Source organism: Scardinius erythrophthalmus (genome assembly GCF_964197995.2).
Source record: "Scardinius erythrophthalmus genome assembly, chromosome: 9".
NCBI classification, from domain to species: Eukaryota; Metazoa; Chordata; class Actinopteri; order Cypriniformes; family Leuciscidae; genus Scardinius; species Scardinius erythrophthalmus.
In genome coordinates, this window is record NC_138229.1 from 37,725,666 (window position 1) to 37,745,801 (window position 20,136).

Genomic DNA, 20,136 nt, shown 5'->3' on the forward strand with positions numbered 1-20,136 from the left:
CGCCTTTTCAAACCAAAGGCGTAGCTTGATGACGCCGTGATTTCGTGGAAAGTTGTTATAATGCTCCTCCGTGCGTTTGCTACTATGCGGCTACTGTAAAACACTTGTTGCACACTGCAGTGAGCTAGATCGATATTAGGCATGGTAAAACATGGTACTCGTGTAGGGTGACCAGACGTCCCGAAATCTAAGCTGTTGTCCCGAATCCCGAATCCGGCCCTAATTGTCATGAAAATAATACTAAAGCAAAATCTTGAGTAGTTATTTTCTGATAAAACATGAAAAACTGTCCGTGGAGGTTGAGTCGTCCTGCAGCCAGCCCCTGCTGGCTGCTCATAGGCTGCAGAATCTTTTTTTCTTTTTTGAAGTTCTACAAAGTGAATTTATATGCATTGATAAGCGAGCGCAAGTTGCAGCAGCCGCGAAGAGAGTGAATGTGCAGCCAGTCGTAAAGGAGCGATTGATTGGTCGCGGCACTGTGTGCAAAAAAAATACTTCGGCCTAATGTCTGATGTCGGGTTACACAAAACAGATCATCTACACAATTATTTAGTTTTCTTATTGAATGACCGACAATTTAGTTGTAATAATAATTTTGGCATAAGGCTTATTAGCGTTATGCTATAGTCTGAAAGGTCTGATTTACGCACTGTTACAACAGTCTTTTTTTTTTTTGAGTTTATGATTTTAATGTTGTTTTTTTGTGGCAGACTAAAGACTAATGACAGACTGTTGATCTTTGAATAAAAATATGTTTGGTTCAGGTTTGAAATTCATTATCTTTTATTATAGGCTATGTAGTCTAATATCATAGTAGGCCTACTGAATTTCAGCCACTCTCATCTGGTCACCCTATACTTGCGGTAAATCAAAAAAACAGATTTAAACATTAAGACTGTGCTGAGCTATATAACAATGATTAGTTTTCTGTCGATGAATGTATCCAAACAGTTGCTCACCTGTCTAATAAAACACATAATATATTAAAGCGTCTTTGGTGTTTCCATTTCCATGGAAATTGAGGGTAACGCGGGTATGATGTCATTGATAGGTGACGCACGGAAAAGGTCCGTCTCCTGGTTAAAACTGCTTATTTCTCTGGATTTAAACATTCTTGGAAACATTTGGGATAATGTAAGTAACACAAGTCAACAAAATATATAATATCGTTCTAGTGGTTTTTGGATATTTTAATAAAAAATCTTAAATATTGTGCCTTTAACTAAGCTGAATAGTAATTTAAACAAAAGTTTTAAACAAAAACGTTTGAAGACAGTTAGCAGCAGGGATGCATTCATATAAATGCCCCCTCAGGGCCAGAAGGGTGAATTTCAAGTTTGATTGTAAAGAATGGCTCGAATTCAGTACTCATGGTGAAATATTCGTTTTAATAAGAAGTCAATCTCATTTGGTCACTTTTCAGTGGTTTCAGTGAACCCATTAACCATTATATACTATAATGCAAGTATATGAACAATCATTAACTTTCATTCTGTAAATGACTGCATGATCTACTGTTGTATATTAGGACATTTTTCACATTTTGATTCACAAAAAAGATAAAGTAAAAAAAGGGCAATAATTTAGCACTTATTAATTGTTGTGCTCTTATGGTCTCTTTTCTCCAAACGCATTGACTTTCCATTTAATTTTGGACAATGCTTCTTTCTGTGAATCTGTTCAGCACTGGAATGGCTGAATCTCTTGCCACATTGATGGCACTGATACGGCTTCTCCCCAGTGTGAATTCTCTCGTGTCCTTGCAAGGCTCCTAACTGCTTGAAACTGTTTTCACAGTATGAACACTTGTAAGGTCTTTCTCCAGTGTGGATCCTTCGGTGCACTTTCAACAGAGTGGCTGTAGTAAAAGCTTTACCACAATCAGAGCACAAATACTCTTTCAGACCAGCATGTATTTTCTGATGGTCTTTAAAACGGTCCAGCCATGAAAACCTCTTTCCACAAATAGAACACAAGTAAGGCTTCTCTTTTGTGTGAACTTTCCTATGGCCCTTTAAATCTGATTCCTGAAAAAACTTCTTATCGCACTGATCACAATCAAATGGCTTTTCTCCAGAGTGAGTGAGCTTATGAACTCTGAGACTGTTTGACCATTTGAAACTCTTTTCACACTGATCACATGCAAATGGCTTCTCTTCAGTGTGAATATGCATATGCGTATTAAGGTTGCTTTTACTTAAAAAAATCTTTGCACACTGAGGGCATGTGAACAGATTCTCACCCGTGTGACGTCTTGTGTGCATCCTAAAGCCTTTTTTACATTTCAAACTCTTTCCACATTGAAGGCATGTGAAAGGTTTCTCTCCAGTGTGAATTCTCATGTGATACTTGAGGCTTTGTTTACGTGTGAGGCTCTTTCCACATTGAGGGCAGGTAAAAGACTTTTTGGCTTCTGCTCTTTGTTCTTTTAAAGCATCATGAGGTTCCTGATTCTGATGTTTCTTCTCCACTTCCTGTAATTCTTCAATTTTCTTGTGTACTTTCAAGTCTAAAATGAAAATATAAAACGGATGGATTTTTTTAGATGTAATTTTCAAATCTGTACTATTATTTTTAACTTATTGTTTCATTGTGTTGCTTCTATAAATTTGTAATAGCCTATGATTCTAGTAAAAGTCAAGAATCAAGAACGGACACCAACCACTTTTTTCCTCAGTATCTTCATCTTTCACTCTGCATGCTTCTGAAATTCTCGTATCGTCATTCTCCTCTTTAATAAACTCCATCTTTACAACGTCACAGCTCACTGTGGTATGGAGAACCAGATCTGAAAAAAAAAAAAAAAAAAGTGATTACGCTATAGATTACTCCATACTAGGGCTGCATACTAGGGTTATTCCCTAGTTCTCTAATGTCATTCACAAATATACTGTACTGGTGATAATATTTGAGAACTAATGATGTGCGACAACAGATGTTCTTATTCTCGATGTGTACAATAAAAACGATTGACCATTAATGATATCTTCAAGACAATTATGTCGGTTCTGTTCTGGTTACCCTAGAGGGGTTATCGCTGCTCTCCCTGCTCTTATCCATGCTAGGCTGCATGGATGGGCAGGGAGTTCTTGCCCAACAGAAATATACCGCAAATTCAAACTGTATACTAAAATGTCAATCATCTTGACGATAGTGGTCCTGATAGAATAGTACAGAAAATTCACTCTTTGAAATCGGTACGACATGACACATAAAACAGTAAAGGATGACGAACGAAAAGCTGTCGTTACTTGCAAATTCGGTGGAAAGATGCACAAAAGGGATAAACAAAAATGTTCAGCTTATGGGAAAAGATGTAGGAAATGTGGAAAAAACAATTATTTCACTGCTTTGTGAAAGTTAAAACAAGTGCATGGGGAAGTTGTGAATAATGTAACAGAAACAGAGAGTGAGTTGTATGAGGACATTTGGAGCATCACAACTGAGTCTGTGGACAAAGTCACAAAGAGTCTGGATGGACAGCCGAGTCAAGTGTTTGCTGCTGTGCTGCTCGGAAACAACCTGGTCAAATTCCAGTTGGATTGTGGGGCAACGTGTAACATTATCCCCATAAACTTTGTGAATCAAGACGTTCAAATAGAGAAAACAGACCAGGTACTTGTGATGTACAACACAAGTACACTGAAACCAGAAGGCAAATGCCATTTGAAATTGAGAAATCCACGTAGCAAAAAGCTGTACAGACTGGAGTTAACGGTCATTGATGCACACCACTAATAATAATAGTTTGTTACATTTAAATAGCGCTTTTCTCTGCACTCAAAGCACATTACATGGAAGGAGGAATCTCCTCCACAAGCACCAATGTGCAGCATCCACCTGGATGATGCGACGGCAGGCATACTGCGTCAGAAAGCCCACCACACACCAGCTTATTGATGGAGAGGAGACAGAGTGATTAAGCCAATCAGTTTGGGGACGATTAGGAGGCCATGATGGACAGAGGCCACTGGGCAAATTTGGCCAGGATGCCGGGGTTACGCCCCTACTCTTTTTTCTAAGGACATGCTGAGATTTTTAATGACCACAGAGAGTCAGAACCTCAGTTTAACGTCTCATTCGAAGGATGGTGCTTGTTTCAGTGTAGTGTCCCCATCAATTTACTGGGGCGTTAGGACCGACACAAACCACAGGGTGAGCAATAAAGCAATGTTTAATTCAGTGAAGCGACGAGAATACCTTTTATGCGCCAAAAAACCCCCAAAATAACGACTTTATTCAACAATTTCTTCTCTTCTCTATCAGTCTCCGATACACGCGTTCACGAGAGCATCCCTCACTCATAGCAGACTGACGGTTGGAGGGGAGTGGTTAAGGATATTCAACCCAATATCCCAATATTAAATTTCCAGTCATATTTTTTGAGTTTGATCTTTCATGATGTCTTTAGCCTCAGCTTTACTTAAAGGGCTAGTTAGCCCAAATATTAAAATTATGCCTTTCATTTGTCTGTTGAACACGAAGCAAGATAATAACAAAATCTTAACGGTATGCAAAAAAAAAAAGTCAAGTCAAGTTTGTTTATTTAGTGCTTTTCACAATACACATTTTCAATGCAGAAAATCATATTGTTAATATGTATGATATCTTCAAAATCGAATGTTAAGTCTAACATTCTGCCTAACATATCTTAGCCAGACATTGAATGAAATGATACATGTTTGGAAAAACTACAGATTAAACGATAATAAAAAATATTGTTACTTGTAGCCCTAATAAATAAGAAAGATCTGTTGCACATTATTCAGCAGAATCATGCAGTAAACAACATTGAGATACAATGATTAGCATCATTTTATTTCTTGTATTTCCATGTTACACTACACCAGTGGTTCCCATCCCTGGTCCTGAAGACCCCGACACTGCACACTTTGGATGTCTTCATTATCTGGCCTTGGAGTTTGGCCTAATTAGCTAATGAGTTGAATTGTCTCTGTTTGATAAGGAAGTGTGCAGTGTTGGGGAATCAGCATTGAGAAACAGTCGCCTATACAACACATGGCATTAAACAATCAGTGGAACTGATTTAAAGACACAATAAATGACATTATTGCTTTACCACACATATACTTTAATTTAAAGAGTTGTTGTTGACTGTTTAAGCTACAACACAGAATAATCATGTAGTAGACAGTGCGGAGAGGCATTTCAGTTTTTTTTTTTTTCACACATCAACTTTCCACAGCAAACAACTATGAAATGAAGACCCTGATATACTTAAAGCTAAATTGAATGAATTAACTGGTGTGACGTCATTCCAAACAAAATCAGGCAAAAGTGAAGTTCATTTAGAGTTTATGCAGTTTAAAACAGCTTAAAGTCAACTTTCTGGAAAAGTAAACACCTTCAAACTACCATTGGTCTGTGTGACGATGACATAATAGGTCGGTGTGGCTCTGAGGCTCCGCCTTCTTTGATGTGGAAATCTTTTCCGGTTAATTTCTTCTGTTCAGTCCATCGATGTCAGACGCAAGTAAAAACATGAACACACTGAGAAAATTGCTTTATAGTAGAAACTGAAGTTGTAATTCTAATTGAAACACTGACACGACTAAAGTGTCGAATTGCAGAGCTGGTGCAAACATCTACATTACTATAATCAGATGCTTTCTTAACTGCTGTTTTCTCACCACTTGTTATTTTTTTGTGTATGTGTTTATTTTGTTATTGAGAGGAAAGCACACAGCACAGATTTATATTTTCATATCGGCAGCATCAGTTTGTTCGCTAATATAACTTATATTTTTACTCCTAAGCCAAGAACAAACAAGAACTTCACAGCGAGTATACTGGAGCCTTAAAGGGATAGTTCACCCAAAAATGAAAATTAGCCCATGATTTACTCACCCTGAAGCCATCCTAGGTGAATATGACATTCTTCTTTCAGACAAATACAATTGGAGTTATATTAAACAATGTCCTGGCTCTTTCGAGCTTTATAATGGGAGTGAATGGGCACCATTCTTTTGAAGTCCATTCAAGTGCATCTATCCATCACAAAAGTGTCCCAAATGGCTCTGGCAGGTTAATAAAGGTCTTCTGAAGCGAAGCAATGCGTACTTGTAAGAAAAATGTCCATATTTTAAACTTTATCATCTAAAATAACTAGCTTCCGGCAGACGACCGTATGCAAGTCGATATACGCCAAAAGAGTAACACTTGATGATGTATGACGTAGGATGTAGGAATAGCGTAAGCTTTGACGCCTCTCGCGGTTCAAACAAACAGGGCTGGTCAACCGCATTCATCATTACGTTGTGCGTCAAGGTCAAGGGTTACTCTTTTGACGTAAATCGATGCGTACGACCGTCTGCCGGAAGCTAGTTATTTTAGTTGATAAAGTTTACACCAACGCATCGCATCGCTTCGCTTCAGAAGGCCTTTATTAAGCCCTCTGAGCCGTTTGGGACACTTTTATGATGGATAGATGCACTTGTATGGACTTCAAAAAAATGGTGCCCATTCACTCCTATTATAAAGCTCGGAAGAGCCAGGACATTTTTTAATATAACTCCGATTGTATTCGTCTGAAAGAAGAATGTCGTATACACCTAGGACGGCTTCAGGGTGAGTTAATCATGGGCTAATCTTTATTTTTGGGTGAACTATCCCTTAAAGTCTCCACTTAAGATAATTTACCATAGCAAATTGCTCTTAAATTAAGTTGCTGCATGTTTTCTGAAGATGAACTTTGCTCTTCACTTTGACAGCTTTGGACAGCGATTGTTTACGTGAGCGAGTAGAGAGCGCTGTTGGCTGAAACTTCTCCCACATGGAAGGCAGGCGAAAGGCTTCTCTGCAGCATGTGTCCTCTCGTGCTTTTTCAGGGTTCCTGACTGAGCGAAACTCTGTCCACAATGTGAGCACTTGTATGGTTTTTCTCCAGTATGGATTCTCTGGTGCTGTTTTAAGTTCCTGGCTCTAGTAAAGGCATTGCCACAATCAGAGCATACATAGGCTTTCACACCTGCATGCATTTTCTGGTGATCTTTACAAGAGTTCAGGCGTGAAAAACTCATTCCGCAATAACAGCAGAAGTAAGGCTTTTCTTGTGCATGAACTTTCATGTGTTTGTTAAGAATAGATGATGAAGTAAATTTTTTATCGCACTGCTCGCAGTTAAATGGCCTTTCTCCGGAGTGAGAGCGCTCGTGATCCTTGAGATTCGCTACTCTTCTGAAACTCTTTCCACACTGATGGCATGTGAATGGCTTCTCGCCGGTGTGAATCTTCATGTGACTCTCAAGGTGTGCTTTATATGTGAAACTGTTTCCACACTGGGGACATGAGAAGGGCTTCTCTCCTGTGTGAATCATTAGATGTCTCTTAAGATTTCCTTTTTGTGTGAAAGTCTTTCCACACTGAAGGCAGGTGGAAATAAAACTCCCTCCTGTTCTTTGAGTGGAGAACAAAAATGAATTTTTCCCATCAGGTTTCTGGTGTTGATGTTGCTCCTCCACTTCATGCAGTTCTTCACTTCCCTCTTTCACGTCCTTATGGTCTAAAATGGATATAATAAATTGTAAAAAAACAAAACAAAACAAAAACATGTTACTTTGTGAGAGGCGAATCACAACTTTTAATAGTAGTCTGTAGGCGTGTCCTTATCAACGACCTGATTAAGACCTGATTATCCACTGCCACATGTCTATCTCATGTCATGTTAATTTCGTGAAGGTGTGCTGATAAAGAAGCATCCAATTCGCCTTTGGCTAAGCCACACCCTAGAATGTAGATTGACCAATCACAGCGCAGCCAAGAACGAGCTCCGACAGAGGTCCGACACTTTTTCACAGCGCTCCATTGACTTTAATGCAGGCGTCTCATATTTTTGGTCTCGGCAGGCTATTACCGTCGTAGTTTTATCAAAAATATGGTTAAACGTTGTGCCTGGGGCATTTGTAACACAGATACGCGTTTCCCAGGGAGGTTGGAGGGGGGTGTCCGTTTTTTTCCCTTCCCAAAACCGAAGTCAAATCCTGACAAGTGTTGTTTTTGGATTAAACTGTGTGGACATCCTCACAGTCAGGCAGCTAAACCCCTCAAGTATCAACAAGCAGACTTTTGTGTGCTCTAAGGTAAATTTTGCTTTTAACCTTACTGTGAAGTTATACTAGTTAGACAGTTTTATATACTAGTTGAGCCTAACAGTTCATTACATTGATCAAACTCAAACCAGATGCTTGCAAACATCCTATTTTCCACAAGATCACACTAGGAATGTGATTGCTCAAAAATTTAAAGAGATGCTGGCTGCCTAGGGTTTAAAGGAGGAGCAACAAATCTGTGTAACTACAGAAAACGAAACAAATATAGTGAACGCAGTTGCTATTAATAAATTAACCAGACTCCAGTGTTTTGGGCACAGGCTGCAACTAGCAATTTGTGAGTAGCCTGCTATTACTCAAGAATATTTATCTTAAAGGAGACATATCATGCTTTTAAATTGTTCCTTTTTACATATAAATCATACATTTGTAGTCTATATAAAGCGGAACTGCAATGCTTGGGTCTGAATTCCTCATTATTATAGCTCCACAGGCCCCTTTTCTACCCCTTTTCTGAGGTGCGTCTCAATCAACCCGTTTTGGTGCGGTCTCTTTAAATACAACTGAGACACTTCATACCCCGCCCCTCTACAGGTTGCAGAGGTTCAACTCCACCCCGTTCAGCCATTTTTGTAGTTTGATAGCAGAGATACGATTATCTAGCGGCACAGAAACTTTTTATTCACACGTTATTAACAAAATGTCAACAACGGAAGACTTGTCCATCCAGCCCTACATGTTCGAGCCAGAGTCAGAGCCGGAGCGAGATGAAAATGAAGACGACGAATCTGCAGAACAACGTCTTCATATGGATGTATCGCAATGGTGTGTAACGTTACTGTATTTACACATGAAACTTTGGTCTTCCGACCTTTTACCACCGTGTCGATTTATTTTGATTAATATGTGCGAGGGAGAGAGAGCAAGACAGCGTCTAGTTTGGAGACGGTGATGTCTTGTTTACACTTTCGTCTGGCTCTGAAGAGAGAGAGAGAGTGAGCGCGCGCGCGACCGGGTCTCTCTCTCTGCTCGTTCTTTCAGTTAAACATGCGTCCTGACACAAGCGCGGCAGTTCATCTACATTAGACGGTGTAATGAAGTGTGTGGGTTACTACATCCAACAACCGAACATTTTAACTTACCCTCTCGTAACTTCTGCATCCTTTAGCTTGGACTACAAAATTGCAGTGAGAAATTGAAATGGCGGATTGCTCGAAGTGTTGGGCCGGGAGTCAATGTCCTTATTTGGCAGTTCCGCTGCAAATACTGTGACGTATTAGTTCACAAAACGTCATAGATAACAGAAAAATCGAAACAGGTTGAAAAATATGACCAAAACAGAATATAAAGATATCAACGAAGCACCTGAAGAGAATAATTTCATATTTTCTGTACTTCTAAACACTCCAAATATACAACAAAATGCATTTAAGGGCTAAAAAAGTGGATTTAGCATGATATGTCCCCTTTAAAAAATAAACACTTAATTATTATGCCATTGTAATATCATATTTACTTGTCTAATAATATGCAGACCAGGGGTTTTCAAATCCATTCCTGGGAACACCATCCTCCCAGAAAGTTTTACATGATTCCCTAACTAATAAATACCTGATTCAACTGCAAAAAGGTGGTGGGGTGCTTCCCCTATAGCTGGAGACAAAGATTTGTCCAAGGCCCAGAAAGAGCTCAAGACACCTGAGCACAAGCTCAAGACTGAATGTCCAACAAGGTGGGGATCAAAACAAGCAATGATTGCCAGGGTGTTGGAATAACAGAGTGCCATTTCTTGTGTTCTCTCCACGGACAAAAAATCAGACACCTTGTCCCCACATGGCAGGATATAGAAGTCCTTGAGGCAGTCAACAACTCCCTTTCTCCTCTTGGTGAATTCACTGATGCTCTTTCAGGAGAGAAATATGTAAGTGTATCATATGTGAAGCCTGTTCTTCATGTGTTCAAAAATAAAATCTTGGCAGAAAAAGAGGGAGAAACAGAACTCTCAAGATGCATCAAGAAGAAGATCCTGGACTACATGAATGAGAAGTATGATGATCCACAGACACAAGAGTGGCTTGACATGGCTTCTGTAATCGATCCCAGATTCAAGCTGAAGAACATCACAGACGACAGAGTTGAAGCTGTCAAGATTCGTTTGAGAACTGAAATGGCATCAATACCTACAGTCATGCAGGTCATTATAATTATCGATACTGCTGTGCGTATACTACTCTGTGTTATTGTTAAGCCCCACAAATGGCACAAAAACAAAGCAGCATCACTTTTTGTGCACTATATTATAAGTGTCCTAAAGCCATTCTATAGTTTAATGTGACAGATGAATATTGAAGTCATTAAATTCAAGTTCACATAAATGCATCCCTCCACTGCGGCTGTCAGTCATTCTCCACTCAGCACTCAAACTGCGTGTCGCGTTCGGTTACGACAGTAACACGAGGAAACTCTCTCCGAGATGATTCAATGTTCCTATTATACTTTATCTGACATGTCTGTAATGGGCTACAATGATCAATGCTTCAAAAACACATTGTAAATATAGAAACCTTTTACGCACTTCACAGAAGTTTTGGCTTTACAGAAGCTCTAGAATAAAGTTATTGTCCAGCTAAAGTTAGTTTTGATTGATTCACTTCCGTTGCAAAGATCATTATTTATTAACTTAGGGGCTGCTAACACGACACTGTTCTAACAGAAACCCCTTAATGCGCTCCGCCCTGCTCATTTGCATGACAACAGTGCCTGGTGGCTCGAGAACGCAAACCTTGAAATAGGTTCCAAGGTGCAAGCGTTGACATTTTTTGAAAAACTTTGTTTTTCCATGAAAGATTGGCATCAAGACATCTCCCAAGGGTAGCATGTACAGAGTGAACAGCAACGGTCCTAGTACTGAGCCGTGTGGTACGCCATACTGAACTTGTGATCGATAAGACATCTCTTCATTTACTGCTGCAAACTGATAACGGTCAGATAAGTATGATTTAAACAATGCTAATGCAATTCGACTAATGCCAACATAATTTTCGAGTCTATTTAAAAGAATGTTGTGGTCAATAGAATCAATTGCAGCACTAAGATCGAGTAACACTAATAGCGAGACACAACCACGATCGTATGATAAGAGCAAATCATTTGTGACTCTAATGAGAGCAGTCTCAGTACTATGGTACGGTCTTAATCCTGGAAATCCTCGCAGATACCATTTCTTTCTAAAAATCACCAGTAGGTGGCGGCAAGTCATGGTCTTTATTAGCGAGTCATCGAGTCATTCATTCATACAGTAGCGAAGCAAGTGGCTGTATTTATGAATGAATCATTGACTCTCACGATTTGTTCAAAGCCACAGATTCATTCACAAACACTGCTGTGTGCTGCAGTTCTGCTGTGGCTTTCATTGGAGCTATTATTTTGTTGTAAAAAAATTCTGACAATACTGTGTTGAAAATGAACCTCACTTAATATGAATACCTTTCGTTTGTTGAACTGTTGTATAAAATCAATGTCACATTTGCAATCGTGTGGATATATAATGTGATCAACATTAAACACAGGAATTCACACAGGGTATGTTTTTGTATCGAAGAGAGACTGAATCTTAAATCGATCTCTATACACAGTCTGTGTCTCTATGTATTCTTCATGCTAGTAAGTGCTATCCTAAATCCCCACTTTTACAAAGGTACGTCAAGAATGACAGTATAGCGTGATTTGCCAAGGCAGCCATCTGCACACAATCTGTATGCAAGAAGCTTGTGTGAATGCAGTCAATTTTGACTGCAAATTGTGCAAAAGATGAGGTAATTTGATCGGATGTCATGCATTTACGGCATTTTACCTGATAGAAATACATGCTCAGGTTTAATGTTATTTTAAGGTGGGGTAGAATTAAATGAACGGCAAAATTCAGCATTTTGTTTGCGGTACCTTCTGTCACCTCACGTACCCCAGTTTGAGAACCACTGCCTTAACCTAACTTTGTAAAGCGACCTTGGGTGTTGGAAAGGCACTATATAAATAAAAAAATATCATCATTATTATTATTAATAACCACCCAAGCACAATACAAACTGCAGGATACCAATGCTCTGTGAAAAAGTCAGTAATTATTTAATGCCAATATTAAAAGGTTGAGGCATTCTTACACAAAAACAAACATACTGCACTAGGGCTTGCATAGACTAGTCGAGTAGTCGATAGATTGACTACTTCAACCACTAGTCGACGCTGTCGGAAACAATCGACTACTCGAGCGTCCATTAACCATAAATGAATTAAAAATGGCGAACATCACCAACAGACACCACACGTCAGATGTGCAGAAGTATTTCATCAAGGATGACAAAAATATTGTAATTGGCCAACTCTGCAAGAGGCCGTTCACATATTGCGTCTAAAAACGTGTGGAAAGCGCGGCTGTGCCACTGTCTCCTACAAGCGCTCGCGCTCCCATGGTGTCTGTCGTTGCTATGCAACCATCTGCGCTCCCCATGATGATGACGACGAAGTATCAGCAAAGGATTAATTGATTTCTAGCCCTTGCATTAGCTTTACTGCTAGATATATTTCTGGAGATGAGAAGGAAAAACCCGCCTGGAAAAACTAGCGCACCACGTTGCTTCCATTATGAGCGCGCTCGCCGCGCACCTACATTTGAAATAACGCCCTTGAGCGCGAAAAAGACGCGATATGTGACCGGCCCCTAGAAGCAGACGTCTGAAATGAAAGGCAAGAACGGCTATTTATTTGGCTTTAAAATAAAATGAAAATGTTACATGAAAATTTAAAAATGAAATGTCATAATTATAATGTTTTGAGAGTTTACTTATGTAATTGTTGCATTAGGCTATGAATTAATAAATGTTTATTGATAAGATCTAGCTATTTCATGTCTTTTCATTTACTGTAGCCTAGCATGAACCACGAGTAGTCGAGTAACTCGAGTATTGTTTTGATAAGAAATCGACTAGCAGAAATCAGTAGTCGTGCAACCCCTATACTGCACAAACTTTCTATTTGCATTTGAAAATTTAACTCAAACTGTTTCGTTACTTTCCCCAGACATGTGCTGCTTCCCTCACTCCGGTCACTGTCCGTGCTGGATCTGTCCCCGTTGTTTTAAAAAGTAATCACGGAAAGCACAATAAGGCATTAGCATGACCACATCCAGCTAGCCAGGCCTTTCTAGTGTACCAGCTATGAGAGAAGCCTCGCACGCACTGCTTCCCTTTATCGCTAGCCTGCTGTCTGATTGCAGGGCTCCAGACTAACTTTTTTTATTAGGAGCGCTGTAGCCCCTGACTTAAAATTTTAGGAGCGCAAGCAGAAAATTTAGGGGCACACCTTAAATCACCTTGCAATGCAATTATTCACATTTTCCCCCAAAATAACTATTACTGACAAATGCTTTGATAATAAATAGCCTTAACGTACAGAAATTACAATGTGCAGTTTTATTTTAAGTTCACAGGGCTCCAGACTAACATTTGAGGGCAGCGGCACTAAGTTCTACAGAACGTATTTGGTAGCACTGTGGGATGACAAAGCACTGAGCTTAATTTGAGGTGTATAGATAAAGTTAACTTTAATTATTATCATAGATATTATGGAGTGAAAATAGCCAGTAAGCGTCCTCTGCAGCTATGTTTACAATAGTAATTTAATCTTTTTCTTTTTTTTTAAAAAAATAAGTGTGAGTTTTCCTACTTCTTGAAACTTTTAGTTTTATAAATAGGTACAATCTTTAAAGGAAGAACAAAAAATGTTTTGGTCAACACATTAAAAAATAACATTTAAATATGATAATATAGTTTTGAAGTGCTGGAAAAATATGTGTAGGCTACTGTTATAACCACAGTATACCATAGTTACAGTTGTTACTACATTAAATCCAAGGTGAATGTTGCTGATCTGTGGACCTAAAGCCTTCTATAACTTGTTCGCTCATTGCACGTTTCTCCTGGTTTCCACGTCAGCGCTGTTTGATCTTATATGGTTTATAACAGAGAATTCTGCGTCAAATCTGAATGTTTCTCACTGGATCTCGCAGCAATGTTATTAATTCTGTCGCGAACTCAATGGATTTCTTCACGGGATCTCCACGACCTAACTGTTTCGCGTAATCGCGATCGGCCCGCGACTGGCGAGAGGAGCTCTGTCTATTATTGGTTCGAACTATTAAACGGTCTGTGAAGCAGAATGAGTGCTGAGTAGCGCAGTTTTTTTTCCACTTTCATTTTGTTTTTATTTATTAACATGTCACGGCATACTCTATGCTTGAGGCTGAGATTGAGTGTTTAAACTGCGAAGTGCCTGCACTGTCTGCAAATTTCGTTTTCCCCGCAGTTCTGGGGTAGCGACTGCCACATTCGTAGCTCATGGAGTTCATCTCCTTACAGTACCTCAACCAGCTGAATTCTCGTAGCCAGTCTTCCCGAAAATAGTGGGTTCAGGCCTTTATCACCTTACAAACCTCTGACTCTGAATCATCATCATCCTACTGTGTCTGTCCGTGACATTGATATTTGTCTCCGTCTCCTTCCCACTGACGTTTACGCGCGCTCGATTATCTCTAGGACCCTCCCCCTCCACACATTAGCCAGTTACAGGGGCCATTCCCTTTTCTTCTCACACTCATTGGCCTGCCACACATTCGCGCCCCTTCCACGTTTAACGTGAAAAAATTAAAAAATAAATTACTGGTCGCACATGTGCGACTGGGTGTAAAATTCAGTCGCACACTCTCAAATTCTGGTCGCAAAATGCGACCATTTGGTCGCAGTCTGGAGCCCTGGATTGGGGTGCTAAAAGAATCGCCCATAGCGGACTAGATTTGAGCTCGCTAATTGGCTACAGTTTATGTCAAACATTAATTTCTTAAATCAGCGATTGGCTAAGCTGCTCCAGAACCGCCTCTTTGGGGGATTTCTCCAGCGCCCCAGAGCTGATGAGACATGCAGACAGGAGGGGACGTGTAGAAAAAGCAGACATTTTGAATTTCTATCATATTTTACACATACTGGCTGCATTTAATATTTCAAATACACAACTACTGACAATTTGTTTACATGATGTATGTATTTACTTATTTATTTAATGCATGTGGCTCATAGACTGTGGTAGCGCCCTAGCGCCCTCTATTGGCCAGTCGCCCCTGATTATTTCTGAAATTAACTTTCAGAAAATGAGAAAATGTCTACACCATTTTGTTTTCAAACCAGGGGTTTTCAAACTGGGGGCCGCAAGGGAGTGCTAGGGGATCAGTGGAAAGGTTTGGAGAAAAGCAGTGTAAAAGAAAAGTAAAAATAAATAAATAAAAATTATATTGAACTAACTAAATAAATTAAATACTTAGATATTGAAATAATGTATATTTTAAATAAATAAATAAATAAATAAATAAATAATGAATACAGTAGACCAAGACAAATTAATAAGAATAAATAAACATAATTATATTTAACTAAATAGATAAATAAAACATTTAAAACTTCTAAACTTTACATTTAAAACTAAATAAATGAATAAATAAAACCTATAAAATAAAATAAAAAAAAGGTAGTGTTTTAAATTCAATTAATCAGTTAATAAGTTTAAACTGACTAAATAACTTAAAATAAAAATGGATTAAAAGAAATAAAAAAATGATCTGATAGCCTAAATAATAAATACATTTGATAAATAAATGTAAAAAAAAAAATAATAATGTGATCAAATATTTGATTAATAAAACAAACACAGAAACTAAATATTTTACACACATATAGAATTAATTATTCCACAGTATTAATTGGGTCTTTTTAGGCTATTTAATATAGCTGCCATTTCAATTTTAGGATGGGTCTCGCTCCAGGATGCTCGAGGGTCCGTGGGCGGCACCTGAAAGACTGAAACCCCCTGGTAGGCCACAAATAACACTTAACCTAATAGCCTGCCCTGCTCCTGAAGATCTACGTTCCTGCAGAAGCTTCAACAAACACACCTGCCTGTATTTTCAGCTGCAGCACTGGGGCTTTCTACACCTGACCATGCAAACATGTTTTGCGGTCAAAGTTTTGCCAAACAAAATGCAATTCATTCATATTGGCAGAAAACTTAAAGGGTTAGTTCACCCAAAAATGAAAATTCTGTCAGTAATTACTCACCCTCATGTTGTTCCAACCGCGTAAGACCTTCGTTCATCTTCGGAACACAAATTAAGATATTTTTGATGAAATCAGAGCTATGTCTCACTCCTCCATAGGCTGCTATGTGACCGAAACTTGCTGGCCCAGAAAAGTTATTAAAGAGATCGTTAATATAGTCCAAGTGACTCCAGTGGCTCAATCTTAAGTATATCAAGCGACGAGAATACTTTTTGTGCGCAAAAACATACAAAAATAACGACTTTATTCCATTTTTCATTTCCTTCTCTCTGGGCCTCGTAGTGTTTTTGCGCTGCGCGTCTGTGTTGCACGTCATCACGCATCACACACATGACCGGCGTCGGCCAATAGTGAGCCTACGTGGTGACGTGTAACTAGGGCTGTCACTTTTGTGAAAAAATCCTGTTCGATTTTTGAGACGTAAGTGTTCATTGAATCGATTGTAAAATCGATTTTCCATGTCTAAACACGTTTCCATTTTAAACGCAAAATAGCCTATGGGCAAATCCACGGACAACGAACAGGCATTAGGACGAACGTAAAGAGGGCGCTTGAGACGCGCACAAGTCTGCAATATTTCTGATGATTTATTGGCGTGAAGTTTCGTGCACAATGACAAACAGGAGTGCAACATTCTCGAAAACAATAAGCAGAGTGGACTGCCATAACATCAATGAAAAACATTACCTCAGTCTTCAACATGGCTGTGTTTACGATTAGAAATGTCAAACAAATTTTGCCTGGTACGTAGGCGATTGTAGACGCGTAGCCCGAATTTGAATCTGAATGCATGAGACTGTCTGCATACCGGCAGAATTCACAGTTTTGTAGTAAAAAGAGAATGCAGAAGGATAATTTGCTGTTATGCGTGTTTGTCAGAGTTGCTGTATGACGCGCGTTCGCTGCGGGCGTATCGTGACGAGCTGGACGCGCTCCGAGAAAAGACCGTTAAAATCGATTCCCTATTTTCGTTTTCGAAACTTGCGTTGGTTGGTCCAATCGATTGTGCAATCGATTTTCGAACGTAAAGTGACAGCCCTACGTGTAACACAGACGCGCTGCGCAAAAACACTACGCGAACCAACTAGAGGCCCAGAGAGAAGGAAATGAAAAGTGGAATAAAGTCGTTATTTTTGTTTGTTTTTGCGCACAAAAAGTATTCTCGTTGCTTGATATACTTAAGATTGAGCTACTTGAGTCACTTGGGCTATATTAACGATCTCTTTAATGACTTTTCTGGGCCAGCAAGTTTCGGTCACATAGCAGCCTATGGAGGAGTGAGACATAGCTCAGATTTCATCAAAAATATCTTAATTTGTGTTCCGAAGATAAACGGAAGGTCTTACGCGGTTGGAACAACATGAGGGTGAGTAATTACTGACAGAATTTTCATTTTTGGGTGAACTAACCCTTTAATGCAGCAAAGGCTAAAGCAGTGGCTTTGCTAAATGCTTCTTCTGTCATGCACTTCGATCTGTCACGTAAATGCTGTCAAACATGTGAAGTAACTGCTATACAACGTTATTAGCAGAGGTGGACAGTAACAAAGTACATTTAGGCTACTTGAGTAGGCTACTGTACTTAAGTACACTTTTTGTACTTTACTTGAGTATTATTTTTTTCTGGAAACTTTTTACTTTTACTTCACTACATTTGAAAGACAAATATCTTACTTTTTACTCCACTACAATTCTGCCAGGTCCTTGAGAAGAAAGTAGTAATATCAGTCAGGGGATGATTTTGGTTGCAGGGACCCGCAGGGGTTGCATTTTTGCAGGGGTTGCATTGTGGCTGGAAATGAAAGTCGAATTGACGTCAGAAACCGACTGATGTTGGTTTCTGACGTCAACCCGATTTTCATTTTCAACCACAATGCAACGTCTGTCCAACGTTGGAGATTAATATCAATCCGGCGTTGGATTCTTTCTGACATCAACCTGATTTTCATTTTCAACGTTGGGTTTGGTCTTCTAAATGCGAATTGTGTCATTGTTTTGGTGCACACTATCTTATACATATTCATACTAAAAGACAAAAAAACTTTAAATAGGGCAGTATTTGAGGAACAGCCATTTGGGTGTCGAAACCATTGTGGATGCTATTGAGTGCACTTATTAATCTCACATTCAATCTACTGGAACTAACTAAGCAGCTGAGCAAGGTTATGAGCAATTGCTTGTTTTAAGTTGTTGTTCCTCGGCAGTGATTATGAATGAATGCACACCAACCTCTTTGTTCCTCAGCATCTTCATCTTTCACTCTGCATGCTTCTGAAATTCTCAGATCATAATTCTCCTCTTTAATGAACTCCATCCGTATGCAACTTTCAGCTGTTTGTTTTGAAGCGGTCTTCGTCGCGTTTCAGATGATGTGAATTTCCTCAGCAGATACTGTCCTGAATAACTCTACTGCCGCACTTAAAATACGTTAAATAAAACACTGTTAAAGTACAGTATTACATCCGTACTCATTTGTCCCCTAGATAAATATACGTAATCCATCCGCATCAGCTCAGCTGTCGTAAACACCTCCTCTTCCGTGAAGCAAGGAATTGTGGGCAATATTGTAGTAAAAAAGCTTGAAATAATATATGTTCGGTTCTATTTATGTAATTCATTGTATTATTATTTTATTCTTATCTTATCATTTTGTCATTTCTATGTGTACAACAAGCATCTAGCCTAAATAAAATATAAATTACATTATTGATAATATAGTTAATAACTTATTAACTTATTGTTTGTTTATTATTTAACACCTATCACCCCTTTTTTATTTTTGCTGTTCTGCATGTGTAATGTTTTATTTCTGCATGCATCTGGGAAACAGTTGTAGGATATTTGTCAAAATATAATGCAAACAATAACATATATTATTTAGAAATTCTGACCAAATTAAATTCAGTCTAATATTCTTTGGTGCCCCTGACCCTTTTCATAACTCTGACATTAATAATTGTGGAAATGATCACAGTCTGTGAATTTGTCTGGAAACCTGAATAAATTATAATTGTGTTTCATGCGGTCACATTTAAAATAGGTTAATAATAATATATTGTTTATTTTTTATTTTTTACTAACTGGTTTAATTTTGTATTCAACTCAAAAACATTAATTTACAGTAATAAGCTTACCTGGTGACATGAGGATATATTACAATACATCCAGTTGACGTCTTAATTAATTCATTTGTTTGTTTCTTTGTTTGTTAGCAGAATTATGCACACAATCACAACACAAGCATGTTCCAGTAATGAAAAACAATGTGATTACAACAGCAGCAGCACTGTGTCAATATAAGCAGAGTGATGCATCATCTATTCAGAATCATAGTCATGATGACCACCTGGATGACGTCCATGAAGATGTGTCTGTCTTCCTCGCCCCTCATGCTGAGCTCATCTCAACCGCTCAGGTCCCAATCTCGGATCTGGCCCATGCTGAAAGCATTCACATGCCCCAGTTTTAAGCATTTGCAGTAAGTTGAATTTAAGATTTCTGTATTTGAATTGCATACAAAATAAGTTTTAACATAAGCAAACTAATCAACGTATGTGATGCATAATTGTCAGTCATACATAAATTAGGTAAGGTTTCTGTAATAGTAAGTTACTGATAAAATACATTTTTGTGACACACTACCAGGTTTATATATTTGGCATCAATAAATGCAATTTTTATTGTCACATCCACCAGCTGGAGTGCCCATGATCGCCACCAGAGGGCACTCCTTCCGTCTCCTGTGCTATCTCATCATGAACTCCATCCCCCATAATCCATTGCACAGACTCATTAGGATTTGATTTCTTCCACCTGTGGTTCATTAGCTTGTTTGTATTTGCCTATTTAAGCTGTTCTCCTCTGCTTTTGTTGCGTAGTCTTGATAGTGCCACCACTGCATTTCTGTTC

The 20,136-nt window shown here is 38.8% G+C and overlaps 1 protein-coding gene across 1 annotated transcript; it reads right to left on the reverse strand.

Moving 5' to 3' along the window:
* Positions 1–364: 364 nt before the first annotated feature.
* Positions 365–18,765, reverse strand: LOC308695496 (uncharacterized protein). Its single transcript, XM_081373656.1, has 3 exons — positions 18,457–18,765; positions 2,663–2,788; positions 365–2,509 (listed from the first exon to the last, which is right to left on the reverse strand). The coding sequence occupies exons 1-3, from the start codon at positions 18,539–18,541 to the stop codon at positions 1,584–1,586; spliced, it is 1,137 nt and encodes a 378-aa protein (XP_081229782.1). The 5' UTR covers positions 18,542–18,765; the 3' UTR covers positions 365–1,583.
* Between the last annotated feature and the right edge of the window lie 1,371 nt (positions 18,766–20,136).